Source organism: Geotrypetes seraphini, chromosome 9 (assembly GCF_902459505.1).
Source record: "Geotrypetes seraphini chromosome 9, aGeoSer1.1, whole genome shotgun sequence".
NCBI classification, from domain to species: domain Eukaryota; kingdom Metazoa; phylum Chordata; class Amphibia; order Gymnophiona; family Dermophiidae; genus Geotrypetes; species Geotrypetes seraphini.
In genome coordinates, this window is record NC_047092.1 from 112,724,798 (window position 1) to 112,749,726 (window position 24,929).

The 24,929-nt window shown below is 43.5% G+C and overlaps 1 protein-coding gene across 1 annotated transcript in view; it reads right to left on the bottom strand.

Annotated features, from left to right (window-relative positions):
• Positions 1 to 24,929, bottom strand: part of FARP2 (FERM, ARH/RhoGEF and pleckstrin domain protein 2) — an 818,436-nt gene that overhangs the window by 536,187 nt on the left and 257,320 nt on the right. The window contains exon 7 of the mRNA XM_033957823.1: positions 12,424 to 12,538. Within this exon, the coding sequence (XP_033813714.1) occupies positions 12,424 to 12,538 (115 nt within the window). The remainder of the gene's footprint in view (positions 1 to 12,423; positions 12,539 to 24,929) is intronic.

The following is a 24,929-nucleotide window of genomic DNA, read 5'->3' on the forward strand; positions in this document are numbered from 1 at the left end:
CATTTATGTTTCTCGTTCACATAGGACTCGCATTTCAGGCACAGTGTTTTAGATAAACACTCCACTTCTTTTTTCTGCGCCATCTGCATATGTCTATCTAAACATTCTTTACAGCGACAACACATCTTGCATTTAGGACTTCTCTGTTGTACACCGACATTGTTCAAACACGCCTGTGTCAAACAAAGACGCCACCATAATGTACAGGAGTGGTCGTGACTATAGAGCTTCTGGCAAAAAGTACAGAAATTACGCTCCCCATAGAATTTTTTGACATCGGTAATGCCGTAGAAATGATCGTCATGTAGCAATAAGAAAACCGTTTTAGGATACACGGGGCTGATCTGATGTTTTAAAGCAACACCACGAGTTTGTATAAAACACAACTCTTATATTTATCTTTAAATATTGTTCTATGGTTGCTACATCATCGAGCATGACTTTTTTTTATGTACCGACCACCCCAAATCATTATGTAGCTTTTTAGCACTTGTTAACAGTTCAGCATCTGTGAGTTTTATTGGCGACATAAGTGCTGTAAGGCTACCGGCAAAACACAGGTTATTGCCTATGTTATTCAAATCTATTAAATACATCCTTTTTTCTGCAAAATCTGGCTAAACAGTATAGATTTTAACACCCTACGAGCCCCACCTCCCTTGTTTCTTATGAGTTTAGCAACCTGGTCTAAGAAATCATCAGCATCTAACGATTCGGGATTTAATTTACCAGAAAACAAGGAATTGTGAAAAAGTGATGAATGTAGATGCACTTGTACGTAGTCACCGGGCGAAACTCTGTTGCTAACATCGTCCAGGATATGTTGAATGTCTTGGCATATGGCATTTTGAGCCTCACGTAATGATGTTATCCTGTCTAAATTAATGAAACGAAATTCTTCTTAATAAAGTACACCATGAAACTTGTCCAGTTTACGATCCCATCTTTTCACAAACTGGACATAGCTGATTGGTTCTGAATCTTCAGAAGGACCTAATGCACCCTTATTTGACCCATCCTCTGACACTTTGTTGCTATCAGAATAATTATCTACTTCATAACATTCTCCTTCTTCTGTGCTGTCCGGCTCTGAGACGTTTTCGCTGTGTGTCTTTTTCCTGTTAGACATTTCGGTCAGCTTCATGGTATCTGCTTGCGACTTTCTAACATTTTCTTGATCTACAATTTATAACTTAGCATAACCGTTAATACTTTTTCCCCCCTTAGGGGATCTGACTGCCTAATATTTTCTTGATCAACCATTATAAAAGTAATGACATTTTCTTTTAACACTAGTCTCCTTACAAAACTAGGATATCTACTATTTCATTTATCTTTTGATTTCCGGTAAGAAACCAGTTGTTGGTTAGAACTTATTGATGTAGAAGGTGTCGGTTCTCCAGCCGTTTCTTGGTCTAATCATGACATTAAAAAAAAATGTTTTGTAGATGCTGTTTTTTAAAAAAACAAAACCAAAAAAAAAACATACGTGCCAGATAAATCAACTGTTACTTTTTAACAATCTCTGTTGTCTTTTTCTGGTAAGAGGTAGTTTATTTCTACCATCAGATTCCCACTCCTGTTTTTAAATGCAATGATAGATTCAGAGACAGAAAAAAATAAAATAAAATGATAACCCCCCTTTCTAATCATCATGTTAGCGGTTGATGTATCTGTGGTCCGGTGTAATATCCACAAAAACCAGAACGCTTGCTGGTCTTGTCATAGCGTATTTTTATACACTTACAACTCTCTACAGAAGTTACCCATTCACAAAGGCTTTATTGTATGTCTATGGCCTCTGCTACAGATACATATCGTTTGCCATGTTTATCAAAATGACCCCTACGTGCCTAGAACCTAGTTCCTTATAACCTGTCAAACCTTCTATTGTTTTAGTTTGTGTTGTTAATTCACATGTCTAGCCATTCCTAAAACACACCACACTTTTTTTTTTTTAAATCTTTATTTTACATCAATAAATGTTTTAAAACTTTTTATACAAACAAACAAAACAAGCAGTTACATACTATATTTCAGTCAATCCCAAGAAAAACATGTTTTAAAAAGCATTTCTTTTGAAGAATGATTTATAATCGGTGTCACAGATTAAATCACTTACAATCTCTACATATTCACCATCTCTCATGAAATTGACCAATCTATTGAGTAGTCGTGGCCCATTTATAGAGGTCTTAATATCTCTGATTAAATCAATGATTATATTAATGCTTTCATTACAAAGCATCAGTATTTTCATTTTATAGCCTACAAAACATTTACCACACGTTCCAGGCACAGCATGTCACAAGTTTTCTTGAGTTCCTTTTGCCCCCATATCAAGCAATCGTGGTGCTTTTGCCCCCCAGCTTGTATTAAGCAGGCTCCACAATCTCCTTCCTTCACGCCTTGCAGACATTTATTTAGAATGCAGTATACAGCTACCTTTATAACTGATTTAAGTTCTGGTAGTGTTTTGGAAAGTCGTATGCTAGTCCACCAACCATAATTACAAGTATCTTCAGGTTCAATCACCGCTGGTTCTCTTTGAAACGAGCACAATAAACACAAACAGGATAGATTTATCATCGGTATGTACACCTTGTCCGCAGGTTTCTGTGATCGCGAAGAGCCACCACTTCCCTGCAAAAAAAAAACAACAAAAAAACCCAGAAAATAAAATTTTCCTTTTTAAAACACACAAACACATTCAGCTTCATAAACCCAACACTGACCCCTGTCAATGAAAAGTGTGTGTGTGTCTCTCTCTCTCTTACCGTAGAAGATCCAGGCTTTTCCAACATGTCTGCCACTTCGGCGTCTGCTGCGGCTTCATAAAATTCAATATCTGAAGTATTATCCTCTGGTAGTTCATAGCCTACATCTTCATTTTCTGTATCTGAATCATATAGCTTTTGAGCATCTGGAAACTCTTGTATTTCAGAATCTGTTAATTCGTGCTTATGCTTCGTGTGGGTAACCCTCTTTCTCCGCATTACAGTCTTTAAGAAAGTTATGAGACCTCTTGGTAGGCCTTTTTTCAGTTACCTGTGTGTTAAAGGGGTCCATGTTTTCTTTGTCTGATTCGTACAGTTTTTCTGCCATCGGGTAACCCTCTTTTTCTACATCACAATCTTTAAGAAAGTAACTCAATCTACGTGCCTTCGTGGCAGTCATTTTGTTTGACGGTTTGAGAACTTTTATTTCTGATATTAACAGCAGTTTGTCAAAGAGCTTAGGCATACGTCACTATGACAACACCAGGGGGCCGGGACATGTTCAGACAATTTTTTTCATGTTTAAACATCCCTGGCTTTATCAGGCCACCCCTTCCATTTCACGAGACAAATTTTGTTCTTACTTCCTCCTTTTACCTTTAGAACCTTTTCGGTACAGTATATTCTGTCCTGTAGCGGCTTGACTTTTAGTAATTCTTCAGGATAAAAAGAACCTTGTATAGCTTCGCTATCGTAATCCTGTATCTTGTATGTTGTTCTCTGACCCCTGTTTAAAACATCTTTTATTATAAATATCTCATCTGTCCATGTTTGCTCATAACCTTTCTCAAATTTTTCCTTTAAATTTTGACAGCCTCACATGGTCTCCTTTCTTTAAGAGATCCTTGATGTTACTGCCTCAGACTGTTTTCCAAATCTGCAAAGAGTTTGAGGGTGTCACATCTACAGGCCTCGCCTGTATCGTTCTGTGAAAACTATAATTATAGCTGTGCATAGCCTGCAGCATGTCTTGATAAGTAAAGGGGGTTGTGAGGTGTCAAAATAGCGCCATTTTTCGGATTTTAAAGTCTTATTAAATCTTTCCACTACAGCTGCTTTAATATCATTATGGGTCACAATATGGCGAATATTTTTTGTTTGTTTGTTTGTTTTAATAAAATCTTCAGAGACTTGTTTAAAATTTCTTTACCCTTGTCTGTTTTGAAGTTTTTCAGGTATACGCCCTAAATTAAATATTGTTTCAAAGGTTATGGTAACTTCATGACCGGTTTTTGTTTTTAAACCCACGGCCCCCCTGCATATTTTGACAGGATATCTATTACTGTTAAGATGTATTTGTAACCTTTGTTATAACGAGCAAAGGCTGACATGTCGACTAAGTCACTTTTGCCATTGGCTGTCAACTTCTGACACCATTGTTTTATTTCTTTTAAAATGGATTCTAGCAGGTTTGTGTAAAATTGTATGTGTTTTGACTTCGGACTGTAATATCGCTCTTTTTAGCCACTTGAAGTAGAGGATGAATGCCTCCATAGCTTCCTGCCGCGTATGGATCATAATAAATTTGCTTCAATAAAGATTCTTTCATGTTCCATTCAGCTCTGACAGCTTAGCTCTAAATAAAAAATAAAAAAAATAGGTCTTAAAACTCTGCCTTTTTAACAGATCCCTGTTAGGTGACAGTTGTTTTTGTTTTTTTCAGATTGTTAAGACAACAGCAGGGGGCCGGGACATGTTCAGACATGTTTAAACACATCTCCACCTCTCCCCCTTGGCTTTATCAGGGGGCTGGAAGGGGCTTATCAACTGTTACCATGACAATAGGGGAGCTGGCCCATTAACCATTAACTCAGAATTCCTACTGAAAGTGTGTTAAAACCAGAAAAGAAAAATAAATAAATAAATGCAGCCTTTTCTCAGTTGTTTCTGCACTGGGGTCTGTTTAAAAAAAAACAAGAAAGATTTTGTGAATGTCTTTTGTATTGTGATCTGCCCAATCCATGAGCTCTTAAAACCTGTCTTTTAACTAAAAAACAGTTAAAATAAAGACACTTCTTTTTCTGGCCACAACATTTCCGGGGGTTTTGACTAAGTCTGTTTCCGGTAACATCATCAGAAAATGCATTTCCTTCTCATCAAAAAAGCGCATTTCCAGCGCTTCATTTACCCTATTTCCGCCTACATGTTCAGAAAAGCGCATTCCCGGTGCTTCATTTACCCTTTTTCTGCCTACGTTATCAGAATGTGCACTTCCAGTAGGGCAGGCACTCCCATTTCCGGTGATGTCATCAAAAAGCGTATTTCCGGGGTCAAACAACCCCCCATTTCCGGTGATGTCATCAGAAAGTGCATTTCCGGGTGGGGGGCATGAGGGGTGGGGGCCATGGGTGGGGGCGGGGCCATGGATGGGGATGGGAAATGGGCAGGGCTACCACCATTCATTCCTATGGGAGGGGGTGGGGCATGGGTGGAGAGTGGGCAGGGCTTGGGTGGGAGGGGGCATGGTGTGGGCAGGGCCTGGGCGGGGCTAGGGGAAAAGTGGGTTTGGCGTGGGCGGGGTCTGGGCGGGGCTATGGGAAAGTGGGTGTGGAGTGGACGGGGGTTTGGGTGAAAGTGGGCGGGGTTTGGTGAATAATGGGTGGGGCTTAACCCAGAAGTGAACGCTGATTGGTCGATCCTTATCTCTGACAGCTGTCAATCATTTTGACATGAGGTGTACCCATTATACTACTGAGGACTTCTTTATGCTTAGAATGCTATGGTGTCTTGTTCAACTAAATTTGGAGGAAAAAAAAAGAGAGGTTAGGGGGAGGGATGCTTGATGTAATGGCCAAGATGTGTAGAAATTCCCCCTCCACACACATACACACACACTGTTTTCACCCTAAATATTTCTGGCTGGAGACACCACTGGACTCTATAAAGAAGGTAAACAACAGTGGGGAGAGTGAACACATTTGTCTTGTTCCTCTGAATAAAACTTCTCCTACACTAAAATTAAGGAACGTTATGAACCAAATGTATGTTCACACAAATACATATCTCCAGTTTTTGTCACAAATCTCTTGGGATTCAAGTTACTTTGAAGGAAGATATTATTTCTGCAATTTTCTGTAAAACCCACTTAAAGAACATTTCCTTTGCTTTAATTTGCACATTGCTCCTGTCATGTGACTATGAAGATAATTTTATAATAGGTTACCTATCTTGTAGAGCAGATACTTACATACTATATGAGGTTATACCAGTTTTCCAAAGAAAAGAATATGCAAGTATATGCACTCATTTATACATACCCTTTGACATGCAAATATTTTCTTGTTTATTTTGTGTGCATAGGTGCCTCTAGGAACACCTCTAATCAAGTAAGATAAACTTACACACATTTCAGCCAGTTTTAGAAAGGCCATTTGTTTTACCTGTGGAGATGCCTTTTAAAATTATCTTCTACAGAGGTAAGTTTATAAGCAGCTACCCAATTGAAGGTAACAAGACAGCATGTTAATGATGATATTCTAGTCATTTACACACATACATGGCTATAATGGCCTCTTATAGAATACCAAGTGGTGTGCCCTCTGTTCTCAAGGGCAAAGTATGAGCAGATTTGAAAGGGGGGGGGCAAACAAGTATGTATGTAAATCATAGAATAGCTATAATTTGCATGTTTTGACACATGAATAGACATTGGCATTTACACCAGCTATAGAGCTGGTTTATGTCCTTGCATCTTAAATATATGTGCTTTTTCAAATCATTTGCACTAGTACAGTGGTACCTCGGAATCCGAACGCCCCAGAACTCGAATGACTTAGAATCCTAACTTTTTTTATAATAAATTTTGTCTTGGAATCCAAACTCTGCTTTGGAATCCGAACGCCCTGCACATTGCATGTGTGTGTTTGTGCCCCAGAATCTGAATGCTGCTTTGGAATATTTATTAATATTTTACCTTAAAATCCAGTGTATTTCCTGTTAAAATTTGAGTTTGTGGGACCCAGGAATGGATTAATCCAGTTTCTATTATTTTCAATGGGAAAAATTGTCTTGGAACTCGAATGGGGTTTTGGAACAGATTAAATTCGGATTCCAAGGTATCACTGTATTCTATAAAGACACAACATCATCTACTTTTCTTTAAAGAACAGGATTGAAAGACACCACAACCAACACTGTCATAGAAATATTCTCTATAGGTGGAAGGGGGAAACAGGGGAATGGCCACTGTTAACTCATTTCCCCTGAATTACAAAACTTGCATTTGGTGTCATGACCTGGATGAGTTCATGGGTATATCTCAAGGAGGGTTGATGTGGACCTTCGGCTCAAATTAGCTGGGGGTGGCAGCCTATTAAAAATGGACAGGTATGTGGTGGAATGGGCAAACATGAAATTTTAAAAAAGTGCCACTAAACTTTCTTGCCATTGCTCAAGATTTTACTAGTGTCACAACCCTAGCCCTAAAGCTCGGCTTGTGCCAGGAAAGGCTATGCCTAAACCTAGCCTGGCTGTAAAAAGGGCCAACCAGTGTGACAGAGCAAGCCACAATAGGAAGGTAGGCTCTGAGTTGCCTCTTAAAACTCAGCTTACAAATCCCTGGGGAGGTGAGGACTATGAGTGGAACAGCATAGATCAGCCCCAGAACCATTCCTCTGACTCAGCTAACTCCCAGCTGCAGGACTTGATTAGAAGTCCTGTGAGAACTAAGCAGAAGCTGCAGGCTGCCCTGCCCCCTCTTAGAACAGGGCGTGGTCGCCTCAATGTTCTTGAGGCTGCACTGAGGAGGAAGCAGGCAGTCTGCCCTGGGTCAGCCCAGGAAGGAGGTTTACAGGACTGCTCTCCTGAACCTCACTACTTGCAGGATGTGGAGATGGTGGATACAGCCCCTGTCTCTGAAGCCAACCAGCTAGCTGAACCAGAGCCCATGGACTGTATGGAAACTGTCATGAATACAGAAGCTTACTCCATGGAAGAAAGCTAAGTACTATTACTGGTTTCTTTTGTTGTGCTTATGCTGGCAGTCTTTTGGGCTTCTTTCAGTAGAACCTGTTTGCACCTGTGGGAAGCAAGTGAGCAGTGCAGAGCTCACTGCAAGGTGCCTGGCACTGGAAACCTTTTTTCCAGGTTTATTTTTGCTGGACTGTTTGGTTTATGTTTGTTTTTGAAAGTAAGAAAAGCTTCAATTTTGACTGCGTGCCTGGGATGGTAGTTTATTGGGGAAGAATCCACATAATATCCTTGGTTGGGATTGTGGGGCCATTTGTGGCATTCTGTTTTACACAGAGTTTAATTAGTGGATTCGGCTACTCCCCTCCCCCACCAACTATTGTTAAGGCTTGGGCACAGCACTGTCTTTATTTAAAAGAAGTGATATAGCTTGTTACTGCCTGTTTGCCAAAGGCAGAACTATTAGGATTGAACTCTGTTACTGCCTGTTTGCCAAAGGCAGAACTATTAGGATTGAACTCTTATACTTACCTGTGAGACCTGCAAGAAAGGTGTGAGTTGTCTGTTTTTTTTCAACTCAGTTTTATTTTTCCATGTTTTCTTGGTTTATGAAAAGAATGGACTGAACCCTGTTCAGGATTGATAACCACAATAAAGTGGGGCTTTATTTTCACATAAAACTGACTGTTTTGACCTGTTTTGTGCTTCTGTATTGCACTGAGGACCAGCAGGACTTCCAGCCTTCTCTGGAAGCACGTAAGACGCGGGCTGTTATGAGCGCTGACCGGAGCCAAGCATATACACGGGTACCCGGCAACGCCACACTAGTTAGAGAAAATATATTGAGAAGATAAGGACTTAATCCAAGAGCAAGTGAGCAAGTTTTATGAGTGGCTATATAAAACCACAACTGGATAAACCAGAATGAAAAACCAGATAGACAAAGATGGGATAAAATATTGATCTGAAAAAACATGCTTTGTGCTGTGGTCACTGGAAACAGGAGAAGAGCAGATAAGGTTTGGCCTTTGACCTGGTTGCTATAGAGATGGATTTTTCTTCTTACTACAGAGATTATATTCCTGGGGGGGGGCACCCTCTCCTTTTTTTGCAGATGCATATATGATGAATTAAACTATTAAAATACAAATGTAGGAACTTTCATTTAAAGGTCTTAGATTAGAATATATTTATCTTAAAAATGTATTGGATGAGACAAATAAAGATTTCTTTGGAGTGGGTTAGCCACTCCCCTTTTTCACTGAGACAAAGGATCTTCAGTCACACTGTTAAATGACTCAGTAGCATGGGAGAAGCAGAAATGATTTAAAGCTATATGCATGGATATTTTTCTTTGCAATACTATTTCTTTATTTCTTCTGTATTTTTATAAATGATGTAAGCTAATATTAGAATGTAACTTTTAGAAATCCTTGTGTGAGAGGGAAGACACTCCCCCAATATGCATGCAAAAGCCTTATATGGTATCAAGTATTCTAGACCAATAATAATAATAATAATAATAATGTCGTCATATATTAGTTATATAAGTAAACGCAGTAGAATAATTTTCTGAGGCTCAGTCAGAGAAGCTGAAGTTACACTATCTGACTGTAATGTGCCTCCATTGTACAAATGTCAAAGTTCCAAAGATACACTGAAATCATCCACATAAAATAATTTCATCCACATAAAAATAAATCATCCACATAAGAGCCTTAAAGGACCTAGTCCACTAGGAATACAGGGCCCAACACGGTCCGCGTTTCGACAAAAAGTCTTCTTCAGGGTCCTATAAATAATGAGGGGTACATTAAGAATGCATGTAAGTTATGAATGGTAGTGGTGATAAAATGTGAAACTGTGAATGATATCTGACATGCAAAGAGTATGAAAGGTATGTGATAAAGGACACAGTGATGTAAATGGTACTAATAAAAATGAGTTGGTGAAAAAAGTGATAAATATCATAAATATGTGAAAACAAAAAATATTTGAGTCTATGCAAAATGCAGAGTGAAGTGAAAAACTTATTTGTATTATAAAATTGGTGGACGTGCGAAGACCATGCTAAACAAATGATCAGTGAATACACATATGTGTTTAAACAAGCTAGAAAGACACAAAGGGAACTATATAGGACAAAAAATGAATGAAGAATACATACCCTGGGGGTCTTATAAAGGGGAGTACATGGGAAACTAAAATAATATTGAATTTAAAATTTCAGGAGTTAAAACAATATATAAAACTCTATACTACTGCCAATTTTAAGATTAAGCATATTAGCAAAGCCATGTAGAATGTTTTAAAACCCAAAAACAGATACAGATGAGAGAAAAAAGGGAGCCACGCAGTAAAAAAGAGAGGGTGAGAGCTTCCAATAAAGAGGCTAAATTGAAAACCTAATTGAAAAACTAACAGGTCAAAAGCCATACAAGTTAGCATACCCAGTGAACTGTGATTGAAAGAAAAATGGTGAGAAGCCACAGAAATGATAGTGGGGGATGGGCTCAGAAAAGGAACCATGCTGTATCTGTATCTGTATCTGTATCTGTTTTTGGGTTTTAAAACATTCTACATGGCTTTGCTAATATGCTTAATCTTAAAATTGGCAGTAGTATAGAGTTTTATATATTGTTTTAACTCCTGAAATTTTAAATTCAATATTATCCTATATAATAAAAGGTTAAGCGGCGCATGCGCTTTTAAAAAAGCGTGATCCCTGCCGCTGTGGTGTGTGATCCCTGGCCGTGTTCCATTTTAGAACCCGGCTGCAGGGATCACTCTAGCCACTCCCCTCCTCCCGCTCTCACTCAGCAGCCCGAAGCGCAGGCAAGCTCTCTCCCTGCCCGCGTCCGCGAACACAATGGAGCTTCAACTCACCAACTGCCGCCGTCACCGCCGCTGCTCCTCTTCTTCCAAAGCAGCCTGCGATCATGGCCGGCTTTAGCGAACCAGGCAGGCCGCTCTTCAAACTCAGTAGCATTCCCTCTGATGCACGGGATCGCGTCAGAGGGACCATGCTACCAAGTTAGAGAGCGGCCTGCGAGGTTCGCTAAAGCCGGCCACGATCGCAGGCTGCTTTGAAGAGGAGCAGGCCAGAAGACGCCAGGATGGAGGGAGGGTAAGAATGGGGCCAATATAGGGGGGGCCAGGGGGAAAGGGAAAGGGGGCTGCTTTGGGGGGGAGGGGTGTGCTTGGGACAGACAGCTGTGCTCGGGGCGGGGGGAAGACAGAAGGGGCCATGGAGAGACAGGGAGAGGGAAAGGGGGCTGCTTTGGGGGGGAAGTGTGCTTGGGACAGACAGCTTTGCTCTGGGGGGGGGGAAGACAGAAGGCCTTGGCCATGGAGAGACAGGGAGAGGGAAAGGGAACTGCTTTGGGGGAGGGGTGTGCTTGGGGCAAACAGCTTTGCTCTGGGGAGGAAGACAGAAGGGGCCATGGAGAGACAGGGAGAGGGAAAGGCGGCTGCTTTGAGAGGAGGGGTGTACTTGGGGCAAACAGCTTTGCTCTGGGGGGGAAGACAGAAGAGGGGCATGGAGAGACAGGGAGAGGGAAAGGGGGCTGCTTTGGGGGAAGGTGTGTGCTGGGGGCAGACAGCTTCTCTTGGGGGGGGGGGAAGACAGAAGGACACAGACAGCGGCCAAGAAGAGAGAGATAAAGAAACACAGACAGACAGACACATCTATTCTAGCACCCGTTAATGTAACGGGCTTAAAGACTAGTTACTAAATAACACTAAAAAAGAGATAAGGGATATAAAAATACATAGCTGAATACTGCTAATTAAGAGAAAAAACAAAAGTGAACAATCCAGTGAACAATATGGAAGACATCCAGTGAAAGTTAGAGGAAAAATGAAAGCTGAGAAAAACAAAATCTAGAAGAAATCAAAGATCATGACATCCTTGAAAAGTGCAGTGTAAAAGAGCTGTGCAGGTTTAAACAGAACAGAAGCAGAAACCAAAATAAAAACCAAAGTAAAAAATGAATGAGAAGCACTTACTAATTGTGTGGTGAGCCAGAAGTGAGACACTGCTTGCATTTGCAATGAAAAGGGACATGCATTGAAGGAGGAGCAATTAAATATGCGATTTGATTGGTGGATTGTGCCACAAAACAAAAAGAAAGAGGGGGGGGGGGGAAAGGAAGCTAGCAGAACTGAAGTAAGTGAATGCTACTTAAAGAACTTTGACACTTTCAAATAAAGTCCATTTAGGAACATCATCACTCCACAGAGGTTTTTTTTGTTTTCTCTGGATTTTCTTCTTTGTGGATATTTTGGGGTCAATTCATTTTGTTTTTTCCATTGTACAAATGCCTTTTGAAACAAGATTACTCTGTTAAATTTTAATAAACAATATTTGATTGGAAATATTTGTACAATTGTCATTATTCCAGTGCAGCTATGAGCAGGGTAGAAACATAACTCTGTTCAGGGTCACACAATTTTGTCTGTGAAAGGGGATTGCATCCATAAAAAAGATTGATAAGCACTGCTTTAAGTTCTTTTTACCACCAAACTATTACTATGGATTACATCACCACAGTTTACACATATGCCTCTTGACTATTTTGGGCACTAAGGTACTGAGGCATTCATTTAAGTCTAACTACCAAACACACAGAAGACACAAAAGTTAACCCAACAATAGCCCAATCTCCTACAGCTAGGCTCCTATGTGGGTACAAAGACAGTGTTTGGAGAAAGACCTTATGGTTGGGAATGAACTTACAGATGCTGTCTATGAAACTCCAAGATCTTGTCCAGTACTCTTTCCTGCTGTGGTACATAGTGATTCACTTTAAGATGCTCTCGATCCAAGGTTTCATCATAATCTCCAATTTCAGCTAATAGCCAAATGCAGCAAATAGGTGGAATGGTGACAAGCAGTTCAAAAGAAGCCACAAGCATCCAGGAAAAAAATATTAAAAAATTATTAAGACCACTGTAGTGCTATGAGTATTGTAGTCCAATACTCAAAAAAAACTGAACTCCAAAATTTAGGTCCTAAATGTGTGCCTCTTGCATCCAATTTTAGGAGTCTAATCTGTCAGCTTAAATTTTTTCTTAATATGAACTTTAAAAGTTATGCTTATACATTTAGGCCTGCCATCCCATTTGCCTAGATTTATGGGTACAACTTATGAGTTTAGTGCTAAAAAATAACTACTAAACCCCACCCCACCAACATACACACACACACTTTTGATGTGCCTAAATTTAGGAGTTTAGTAAACTTTTTAGTATAAATTTAGGCACTCAACACTACTAAAATTTTAAGAGACCAATTTAGAAGCATAATTCTCAACATTAGAAGCATAAATCCTCTATATATTGGATCCCCAGTTTCCACAAGGAATACATTATTGTAATCTCCATACATTTCACTATTAACTCCAGAAACCCTAAATACACAATCAAAAATGCAATGAAATCTTTCACAAGGCAAAACATTTCCTGATAAAGCATTCAAGGAAAAAAATCCCTTAGAAATTAGTCACAAGATACTAATGCAACAACGAAGGACCCCGGTACACCCTATGACTTTTACCCTGCCTCTTTAAATACATATTTTTTTCTTTTACCATTGTGTAAAAGACTGGCTCTAATGTTCCCTCTAGGCTGTGTACCTTTTAAGAGAAAATACCAAAAAAATCGGCAAATTATATGGGGAGAGAGATACCTCTCACCATATACCCCAAGGAGAGGAGGGTAATATGATAAAAGTAATTACGCAATTATATTTCACTGGGACCTGTTATTTCTTGATCGTCCATGGGAAGACAAGAAGGGTCAAGTTTGTATTTTGACTTAGTCATCATATATTGCCAAAAGCATTTACAAACACTGGCATGTTCTGCAACTGCATCAGGCATTTCAGGAAAAGCCATGTGTAGCATGCACTCGGGGAAAAAAAACTTGTCAGATCATTTAGTTATCTCTGATTATAGGACAAGGACACAATATTTAGAAAGCACAAGGATTCATTCAAACCGCACGGGCTATCATGGCCCCTGTGGTCACTGTTCAGTATATGACACTTCTTTTGCAGGGGACCAATGGACTCATCCCTCCAAGGGTCAATATTTACAGATTTAGATCTAATACATCTTGCTCATCAACTCATGTAATATATGTGATCACATGTCCTTGTGGTCAAATCTATGTGGGGTGTATGTCAAGAAATGTTAGAAAGAGATTAATAGAACATCGTAGTTGTCTAAACACTCCTCATATTGCTCAAAATTATACTTTTTCTCAATTTCAGTGGTGTGTTATAGAACAGATTCCCACTACCTTTTAATGGTAATAAGATTTCCCATTTGTTAATACGGGAGAATTACTGGATTTTTCATCTAAAAGCTTTTTCCCCTCTGTGACATAATAATAATAATAATAATAATTTTATTCTTATATACCGCCATACCCAGCGAGTTCTAGGCGGTTTACAATAAATTAGATTAGGATCCGCATAGACTTGTAGATTTACAACAAATTTATCGGATTTACAACAACTGTCGCCAAACTTGGCAGATGAAAAAGGGAAATTTACAACAAATTTAGCCAACTTCGTAGATGAAGAGGGCAGAATTACAACAAATTTATCGGATTTACAACGGATTTGGTCAGACTTGGTGGATGAGGAAGGAAGTGGGTAGGAGAAGCAGGGGGAGATAGGAGCTATCGTGAAGGAGAAGAGTCGGGTAAGGGGCCCTGAGATTATCTGAAGGGTCGGTTAAGGGTCTTGTTTGCTGAAAAGGTAGGTTTTGAGTGATTTTCTGAAGTCGAGGTAGGTGGGGGCCTCGAGTATCATTTGGGCTAGCCATGGGTTCATCTTGGCTGCTTGGAAGGCGAGGGTTTTATCTAGGAATCTTTTGAGTTGACAAAGCTTTAGCGAAGGGAATGCGAACAGCTGAATTCTGCGGGATTTCTTGTTGGTGCAGTGAAGATTTAAGTGGGGAGTGATGTATCTTGGCGAAAGACCATTTATCGATTTGTAGCATATGCATGCGAATTTGAAAAGAACTCTGGATTCGAATTGCAGCCAGTGAAGTTGGTTGTAGTATGGGGTGATGTGTTCCCATTTCTTCAGGCCATAGATGAGGCGAATGGCGGTGTTTGGATCGTTTTTAGTCTCCTGGTGGTTTTCTTTGTGGCGCTCAGATAGATAATGTTGCAGTAGTCCAGAATGCTGAGAATGGAGGATTGTACTAGTAGGCGGAAGGAGGTGTCATTGAAGAATTTTTTTATGGTACGGAGTTTCCAAAGTACCATGAAACATTTCCTGACAATGAGGTCTGTGTTGTTTTCTAAGGATAGGTTTTTGTCTAGGATGACTCCCAGTATTTTTAAGGTAGGTTCTAGGGGGAAAGTCATTCCTTTCAGATGAATTGTGGTGTTTTTGATTTTTTCCTTGGGGGTGGCTAGAAAAAATTTTGTTTTGTCCGGGTTTAGTTTCAGCCTGAACGATAGCATCCAACGTTCAATCTGGTTGAAAATATTTGTAATGTAGTCAAGTAGTTCTGGTGTGAAATTGGTAAGGGGGATGGCTATTGTGATGTCGTCTGCATAGATGAAAAATTTGAGTTTGAGGGTGTGAAGGAGGTTGCCTAGGGAGGCCAGGTAGATGTTGAATAGAGCGGGGGATAGGGGGGAGCCCTGCGGGACGCCACAGGTGTTGTCCCAGCTATGTGAGATAGTGTTGTCCTTGAGTACCTTGTAGGATCTATTTTTTAGGAACCCCTGGAACCAGTTGAGGACCTGATCGGATATGCCAATGTGTGCCAGGCATTCGAGGAGTATGGTGTGGTCGACCAGGTCAAAGGCACTGCTTAGGTCTAGCTGTATGATCAAGGCACTTGAGCCTAGACTGAAGAGCGTGTGAAGATAGTCGAGGAGGGATGCTATTATGGTTTCGGTGCTGTGGTCCGTGCGAAAGCCTGATTGATTGTCGCTGAGGATGTTGAATTTTTCTAGGTATGTGGAGAGTTCAGTTTTTACCACCCCTTCTGCTATTTTGGTGAAAAGGGGGATGTTTGCGATCGGTCTGTAATTAGATGGGGAATTTGGTGATTCTTTTGCGTTTTTTATAATTGGGGTTATCAGAATATGTCCTTGCTCTGGTGGGAAGTTTCCTGTAGATAGTAGGTGGTTGACCCATGTCATCATGTTTGCTTTGAAGAATAAGAACGTGGACCGGTGTTTTTTTACATGATCTTAGGATATCTTTGCCCATTTAATACTATTCATTCAATTTTTAATTTTTTCATAAGTTTTATATGAAAATCTTATGTTTAGTAGGATGTTCCTATTGTGCATTGATATTTTGTTCAATAAAGTTTGTTGATGACATCATCAAGCTCCAGGGAGTGCGTTTGCCTTTCGCGGGACTTTTTAACTGTGTCTGATTTTTTTCAATCACCATTAACTATTTGAAACTTTGGGCTACGGAGGGAGTAAAATCCGTTGAGAGCTCACCTCCGATGCCTTTTTTCCGGATAGGTTTTTCCTACTGTCTTGAATGTGCAATGTTTTGGCAGATGTGATAAAGAAGGGGTTCTGTTCCTGAAGAAAACAGCAAAACAGAGCTCTGTTGGGCAAATTACGGACTTTCCTTTCAACACAGATAAGTCTAATGTTTTGGACATTTTAAGTTTTCATGTGTTGGACATTTAAATAAATATTTTCTCATTGCACTCATGGATATATAAACAGCATGTGTAGCTAACTGAAAATTGAAGACTTTTCCCATGAGAGAAAGGGGAGTGAATGATACATGAATATATATTTTTTCACTGTTTTGTTTAGAGTTAGCGTTTGATTTTTTTGCTTCATATTATCACCAAAAGGTAGAGACATTATGATGTATGGGGTGCACTCTCTTGGGATGCAGTGATTGTCCACATACGAGTTGTCAGCCCAGGGGATACTGTTGCAAATCTGATTTATCTATTTCAATTCCCCAGTACCGAGGTCTCTTTCATAGAAATTAATGTCAGGTGAAATATAGTTAAGTAATTACTTTTATCATATCACCCTCCTCTCCTTGGGGTATATGGTGAGAGGTGTCTCTCTCCCCATATAATTTGCCAATTTTTTGGTATTTTATTCAGGGTTTTTGACAATTTTAGGGTTTTTTCACCTTTTTGTTTTTTCACGCAGCATTTCTTGACAGTCCCACAGCAGGTACAGAGGTAGCTGCCCCACTACCTCTTATTGCTGGTTTCTAAGACCAGCAGTAGCAAAACAAAATACAGCCATCATGGGACTGCACTGTATGCCCAACTGTCAGTTCCAATCCCTCAGATTTTTTTGTTCCAGGGCAGAACCAGTAGCTGTGGGTTTGCACAGTGTGGTCTTGTGATGGCTGTATTTTGTTTTGCCTCTGCTGCTGCAAGTCTGGGAAAATGGCAGCAGGGGTTTAGGAAGGGCGGGGAGAAGGTGGATGCTTGAAGAAAGTGAAAGAGAAAGAGGGCAGATGCTAGATTACAGCATGGAAGAGGGAAAAGATTTTATATACCACCTTTCTATGTTACAATCAAAGAGGCTTACATACTGCATATAAATATAGCTTCTGGTCTCTAGTGGGCTCAGAAATGAATTTTTTTGTACCTGAAACAATGGAGAGTTAAGTAAAGAGGATAGATGCTAGTTAAGGAAGGAAAAGAAAAACGGCAGACACAGGGTGGATGGGGAGAGAAAGGAGGATAGAGTTAATGAGAGACTGGAGAATAAAAGGAATGAAATAAAAAAGCCAGGGTGAGGGGGAAAAAGGTGACAGCTGTAGGTAGACAGTAAAAAAGGGACCTTGAAGACTGAATGTAAGAAAATAAATATTTACAGAGGAAGAAAAAAAAATAATTAAAAGCTGACATGAAAACGAAGAGAGAAAATGACAAATGGGCATGAAGCTTTGGCAAGAGAGCCGAGACAAGGAAAGCAGAAACCGAACCAACCTAACTGTAAAAGCTAAATGGCCAGGCAACACAGAATAGAAAAGAGTTTCATTCATAGTTTAAGATAAAGTAATATTGTTTATTGAAAGCTTCTATACCGCTACTAATGATTGGATAGTCAACTCAGATCGGTTTACATTAGCTTATGTAATGGTGTTACTGTGCCTCAGGTATGGTAGCTGTGAACATTAATAAATAAAAATACAAAATGGAAGAGATCACATGACGCCTTGAGCAAGAGCAGAGGATGATTTGCTCGACTCCTCCATTTCCCCTTCTCTTTAATCCAATTTTGCATCTGGAACATTAATTTTGCTATTACCTATGGGCTGACAGTCTTAATCACTGGCTTGCACATTAGTGATCAAGTGCATTCAGATGGTGGCTAAACTGGTGCAGAAGAACAAGGAGAGTGTGTGAAAAGTGGAGCCCAAGAAGGCAGACCAAGAGTCCCCGCCAAGCCCTTTTATCAGTTCAGCCTAGATAGCAGAATTAGTCACTGAAGTTTGATTGGCAATGGAAGAGGTATTGGCTAAAAAGCTGCAGCAGCTTCAGGACTGAATTGATTCTGCATATGAGTACTTAGATAGCATGCGATTAGAAATGGACACCCACCTGCATCATATAGATGCATTAGAGACTTAACTCAAATCCATGGAACAGGAGCATTTTCGGAAACATATAATGGCACTGGAGCAGAAGGTAGATGACCTAGAAAACAGGTCTGACACTATCTGTGGCTTATTGGAATCCCTGAAGCAGTAAAATACTTGGAACATTTGGGTTCTTGGAAGCCCTGTTTACTCAGTTGTTACACCTTGGGCCAGTGAAACAATGGAGAGCACACAGACTTGGAGCACAGGGAGGAGAGCATGACCAACCATGTGTAGTGACTTTAAGGCTGCTGAACTCTGCACATAATCGACTACAGATTCTTTCGGATATATTAATAGGAAAGTAGACCGGCTGAAATTTTTAAAGTTTCAAACAATTTTTTTGTGAAAAGAGAGTCCTCGGTTACTCACAGCTCACAAATAGGGACAAAGCCCCTAAACCAGAGCTGACACTTAGTAAATCCAAATAGGGTAATAACTTGTGAAACATCCCTAGAATTCTCTCAAACGTGCACAATGTGTTTGATATAGTGCATTAAACGTGTAAAAAAAAAAGTGTATTTCCTTCAACAAAAATTTCAATCGCTATCGCCCAAAAATGAAATTCAGTTTATTTGGCATCTAATAACCATGCCATGTCCAATTATAACAAAATCTCAAAAATCCACTGGGCAAAACTTCCAAGATCACACATGGAATTTATTTCAATAAAGCACAGTTACTTACCGTAACAAGTGTTATCCAGGGACAGCAGGCAGATATTCTCTACATGTGGGTGACGTCATCCACTGAGCCCCGTCGCGGACAGCTTTTCAAGCAAACTTGATTGAAGATCTCAAAGTTTGCTAGTGCTGCCCACGCATGCGTGCCTTCCTGCTCCACTAGAGGGCGCATCCCCTCCTCGTGGTCTTCAGTTCAGCTAGCTAGCAAAAAAGCCAACCCAGTGAGGTGGGAGGGTTGCGAGAATAACACCTGTTACGGTAAGTAACTGTGCTTTATCCCAGGGCAAGCAGGCAGCATATTTTCTACATGTGGGTGACCTCCAAGTTTACCAAAAAGGGGATGGAGGGAAAGTTGGCAATTTAAGAAAACAGATTACCCAAACCGACTGGCCAAACTGGCCATTGCACCTGGAAAAGGCATCCAGATAGTAGTGAGAGGTGAAGGTTTGAACCGAAGACCAAGTGGCAGCCTTGCAGATCTCCTCAATAGGCGTGGACCTGAGGAAAGCGACCAACGCCGCCATTGCTCGGACTCTATGTCCCGTGACCCGACCTTGCAGCGAGAGACCAGCCTGAGCGTAGCAAAAGGAAATACAAGCAGCCAACCAGTTGGATAAGGTGCGCTTGGAAACAGGGCGGCCCAACCGATTAGGGTCAAAAGAGATGAAAAATTGAGGAGCCCTCCGATGAGACTCGGTGCGTCACAGGTAAAAGGCTAACGTCCTCTTACAGTCAAGTGTGTGAAGCACCACCTCGCTAGGATGCAAGTGGGGCTTCGGAAAAAACACTGGAAGAACAATGGATTGGTTGAGGTGGAAATCCGAAATCACCTTAGGCAAGAACTTAGGATGAGTACGAAGGACCACCTTGTCATGATGGAATACAGTAAAAGGCGGATCCGCAACAAGCGCTTGCAGCTCACTGACACTGCGAGCAGACGTGAGAGCAACTAAGAACACCACCTTCCAAGTGAGAAACTTCAAAGGAGTCTTATCAATGGGCTCAAACGGAGGTTTCATCAAATGAGCCAGAACCACATTAAGATCCCAAACCACCAAAGGGGGCTTGAGATGAGGATGAACATTGAAAAGGCCCTTCATAAAGCGGGAAACCACCGGATGGACAGAGAGCGGTTTCCCATCAAGCGGTTGATGAAAGGCAGCAATCGTACTGAGGTGGACTCGAATAGATGTCGATTTGAGGCCAGACCGAGACAAGTGGAACAGATAATCCAGCACAGAAGACAAGGAGGCTGAGGACGGATCCATGCGGTGTTCAGCACACCACGCCGCAAATCTGGTCCATTTCTGAGAATAGCATTGACAAGTAGAGCTCTTCCTAGAGGCCTCTAGAACATCCCTCACCAACTGGGAGAAACTTAAGGAGGGAGGCACGTGGAGAGGAACCAAGCTGTTAAGTGGAGCGACTGCAGATTGGGAACCCCGACTCTGACACAGCAGAGAAGGAAAAACAGGTAGTAGCAGAGGTTCCCTGACACTGAGCTGCAGGAGCAGGGAGAACCACGGTTGCCGGGGCCACCAAGGAGCTATCAAGATCATGGTGGCGCGGACCGACTTGAGATGCACTAGCGTGTGGAGAATCAGAGGAAAGGGAGGGAACGCATAGAGGAACCCTTCCGTCCAATTGAGAAGGAAAGCATCTGCCTCGAGACGATCCGGGGAGTATATCCTAGAGCAGAAACGAGGCAACTTGTGATTGAGGGGCGAAGCGAACAGATCTATCTGCGGAGTCTCCCATCGAACAAACACCTGTCGCAGAGTTCGAGAATGGAGCGACCACTCGTGCGGCTGAAGCAGACGGCTCAACTTGTCCGCCAGACAATTCCGCTCGCCCTGGATATACACCGCCCAAAGGAAGATGTTGTGGCACAACACCCACTGCCAAAGACGAAGGGCTTCCCTGCAAAGCAATAGGAAACCTGTATCCCCTTGCTTGTTCACATAATACATCGCCACCTGGTTGTCCGTACGCACCAGGACAACTGAATCCTGCAGCAAATGATGAAAAGCTACCATGGCATTGAAGATGGCCCAGAGCTCTAGCAAGTTGATGTGGCAGCGACGGTTCGCACTTGATCAAAGACCCTGAGTCTGCAAGCCGTTGATGTGCACTCCCCAAGCGTACTCCGAGGAGTCCGTTGTCAGAACCTTCTGATGCGGGGGCATGAGAAAGAGTAAACCTCTGGACAGATTGGAAGAGTTGGCCCACCCACGGAGCGAGCGTTTCAAGGAGGGAGTCACCGCAATGTGCTGAGAAGCGGGATCCCGATCCTGCCGCCACTGAGATGCCAGAGTTCACTGAGGAACCCGAAGATGCAACCGGGCAAGTGGCATGACGTGAACGGTGGAGGCCATGTGTCCCAGGAGAATCATCATCTGCTTGGCCGAGACCGAATCTCGCTGAGCCACCAGCTGACACAGCCGCAGGAGTACAGCCTGCCGAGGCGGCGTCAGAAACGACCGGAGGCGGAGCGTGTCGAGCACGGTCCCGATAAACTGCAGGGACTGACAAGGGCACAACTAAGACTTGGGGAAGTTGATCTCGAACCCCAGACGCTGAAGGAAGATAATAGTCTGACGGGTCGTTGAAATAACCCCCTCCCTTGACGAGGCTTTGATAAGCCAAGCGTCGAGGTATGGGAAAACCTGAAGGCTCTGCGACCGCAGGGCCACTGCGACCACCACGAGGCACTTCGTGAAGACCCGTGGAGATGAAGCAAGCCCGAATGGGAGGACTCGATACTGCAATTGGAGGCTCCCGACTTGAAAGCGGAGAAACCGCTGAGTAGCCGGATGTATCGGGATGTGAGTGTAGGCTTCTTTCAGGTCCAGGGAAAACAACCAGTCCCCCTCGTCCATCAAGGGATACAAAATGGGAAGCGAAAGCATGCGCAACTTCTCCTGAACCAGGAACTTGTTCAGTTTCCGCAGATCCAGAATGGGACGAAGGTCCCCGATCTTTTTGGGTATCAGGAAGTACCGAGAATAAACCCTGCAGCCCCGTTGGCAAGGGGGAACCTATTCCACAGCCCGCAGGCGAAGGAGGGCCCGCGCTTCCAAAAGAAGCAAAGGAAGTTGCGACCTGTCGGAAAGAGACTCTCTGGGAGGTCTGTCTGGATGCAAAGCCCGGAAGTTGAAGGAGTACCCCTCCCGAATGATGGAGAGGACCCAAGTGTCCGCAGTGATCTCCGCCCAACGCTGATAAAAGGCGCGGAGATGACCCACAATGGGAAGAGGGGGAACACCCAAGGAGGAAGGGGCCAACCCCCTCCCGCCGTGCCAGTGAAAAGGACAGCCTCTGCTTAGGCGCAGCAGGGGTCTGGGGCTTAGGAGAAGCCCTCTGCTGCTGCGGACGTCGGGGCGGAGGGCGAGAAAATGCCGGCGTGGACTTCTGTGGATACTGCCAGGGAGGCAGCCGGTAGGTCTTGGGCGGGGCGGGTTTCACCTTAGCCCGGACCAGGGAAGCGAAGGAGCATTCGTGTTCGGAGAGGCGTTTTGTGGCAGCCTCAATGGAATCATCAAACAATTCGTTGCCCAATCATGGGAGATTGGCCAATCTGTCCTGCAGGTTCGGGTCCATATCGATAATGCAGAGCCTTATATATATATATAGCCAAATAGGGTAATAACTTGTGACGCATCGCCACCTCAAAGGCCAAGACCCTAGACGACAGCTCAAATGAATCATAGGAGGTCTGAAACATGTACAACCGAAGCTGCGACAGTGTATCCACAAGCCGCCGGAACTCCGCATGGCGCGAAGAGGGCAAAGCGTCCTCGAAAGATGGTAGGGACTTGATGCACCACTTGAGATAAGAAGTAAAAGTAAAGTTATAATTCAGGACTCGGTTCGCCATCATGGAGTTCTGATAGAGACGCCTCCCGAACTTGTTCATCGTCCTGCCCTCCCGGCCTGGCGAGACAGCAGCATAGACCTTGGACGGGTGAGACTTTTTAAGGGTAGACTCCACTACCAAGGACTGGTGAGAGAGCTGCACCTTCTCAAACCCTTTGCAAGGCACAGTCCGGTACCGAGACTCCATTTTGGAAAGAATAGCCGGAATAGCGTAAGGCGTCTCCAGATTGCGAAAGAAAGTCTGTTGCAACACATGATTCAGAGGCAGCCGCAAGGATTCCCTAGGAGGGTATGGAAGCTCCATCTCCTCCAAATACTCCTTGGTATATCTGAAATCTGCCTGAAGGTCCAGGTGCAAGGCCTTCCCCATATCCTGCACAAATCGAGTGAAGGAAGAGGGCCTGCTCTCAGAGTGCTCCCCTGTGGAGTGGTGGAACAAGACCGCAGGGCAGCCGAAAAGGAGGGGGAAGCCTCCCTAGAATACTGTGGGGGAACATCCGTATCCACCTGCATGGACACCGAGGAAGCCACGCTGAAAGAACAAGGAGGCATCGATGAGAGCTTGCGCCTCGAAGTCCCCGGAGAGGAGGACCGCGAGGCATGGACCGTCGAGGTCCAAGGACGGTGCCCCGGAGAACCTCGGCCCGAAGATTAGCCTCGGGAAAACGAGCCTGGGTCCCCCGAGGCAGGCTCCTCCCGAATAGGGGAATCCAACCGGACCAGCAACCTCAACAGACTTGGGTTGGACAGAGTGAGGTCCGAGGTCTTAATGGAGCCAGTAGTGCGAGGACCCGGAGTCCTGTCCCGCCTGGGGGGGGAGTCCCAAGGACGCTTCGCAAGGCGCCTCGACCGGTGCCTCGACCAAGGCCGGCTCGAGGGAGAAACTTGCCTCGATGGAAGAGACAAGGAATCCGAAGAGGACAGACGCTGAGATCGACGTGCCTTGCCTTGAGAAACCTCGGCGTGACGCTCAGGCTGGTCCACAGCGCGTGAGGTTGAGGCCAGAGCAAACTGAGCCAACGCCGAGGAGAGCTCCGAGGAGATGATAGCCTACAGTACCTCCTCAAGCATCGGCACCGTGATCATATTCGGCCTGGCAGGTGCAGCAGTGCGTTCCACCGAGGCCGACCTTGAGGATGAGTATTCCCATGTGGTGGAAGCACGCTTGGAGGGTTTGGAGGGTGGTCTTGTCGAGGCCAGCGGGACTACACTCACCGCCTGGATGGCCAGAGACTCCGAGGAAGGCTGAGCTGAACCTGAAGGAGGAAGCTGAGCTGAACCTTAAGGAGGAAGAGGGGACTTACCCAGAGCAGAGGTCTTAGAGGTCGAGGCCCCCCGAGGCCTTCGAGGTCGAGGGAGACTTGCCCGGGGCCGAAGTCTTCGAGGCCAACGTCGAGACCGAGGCCGAAGCCGAGGTCAAGGCCGAGACCGGGGTCGAAGCAGGAGCAGCTTCCATGGCGAAAAGCTCCGCAATCCTGGCCCTACGTAGCCGAAGAGCCCGAGATTGATGCGTGGCACATCGAGGACAGGAATCCGTTGGGTGATCAGCACCCAGGCACAGGATACACCAGTGGTGCGGGTCAGTGATGGAGATAACCCGACCGCACTGGGAGCACTTCTTATACCCGGTGAGAGGCTGAGACATAAGGTAGGACGGCCGCAGCCACTCGAGACCAAGCGGCCACGGCGAACCGGGAGCCCCTGGTCGCCGAACCGAAAAAACAAAAAACGAAATACAAGTAAATTAAGCAATGAAAAACGCGCACAGCGACTCCCGAGTAAAACAAAGAAGCCACGGTGCTAGAAAGGCACTTAGAGAACGCAGAGAAGAGAGACAGGGCTTTCTGGCTCCGCGGAAAAATAAGAACTGAAGGACCACGAGGAGGGGATGCGCCCTCTAGTGGCGCAGGAAGGCACGCATCCATGCGCAGCACTAGCAAACTTTGAGATCTTCAATCAAGTTTGCTTGAAAAGCTGTCCGCGACGGGGCTCCATGGATGACGTCACCCACATGTAGAGAATATGCTGCCTGCTTATCCTGGGATAATGTCATGTACAGAGTTTCCTAAT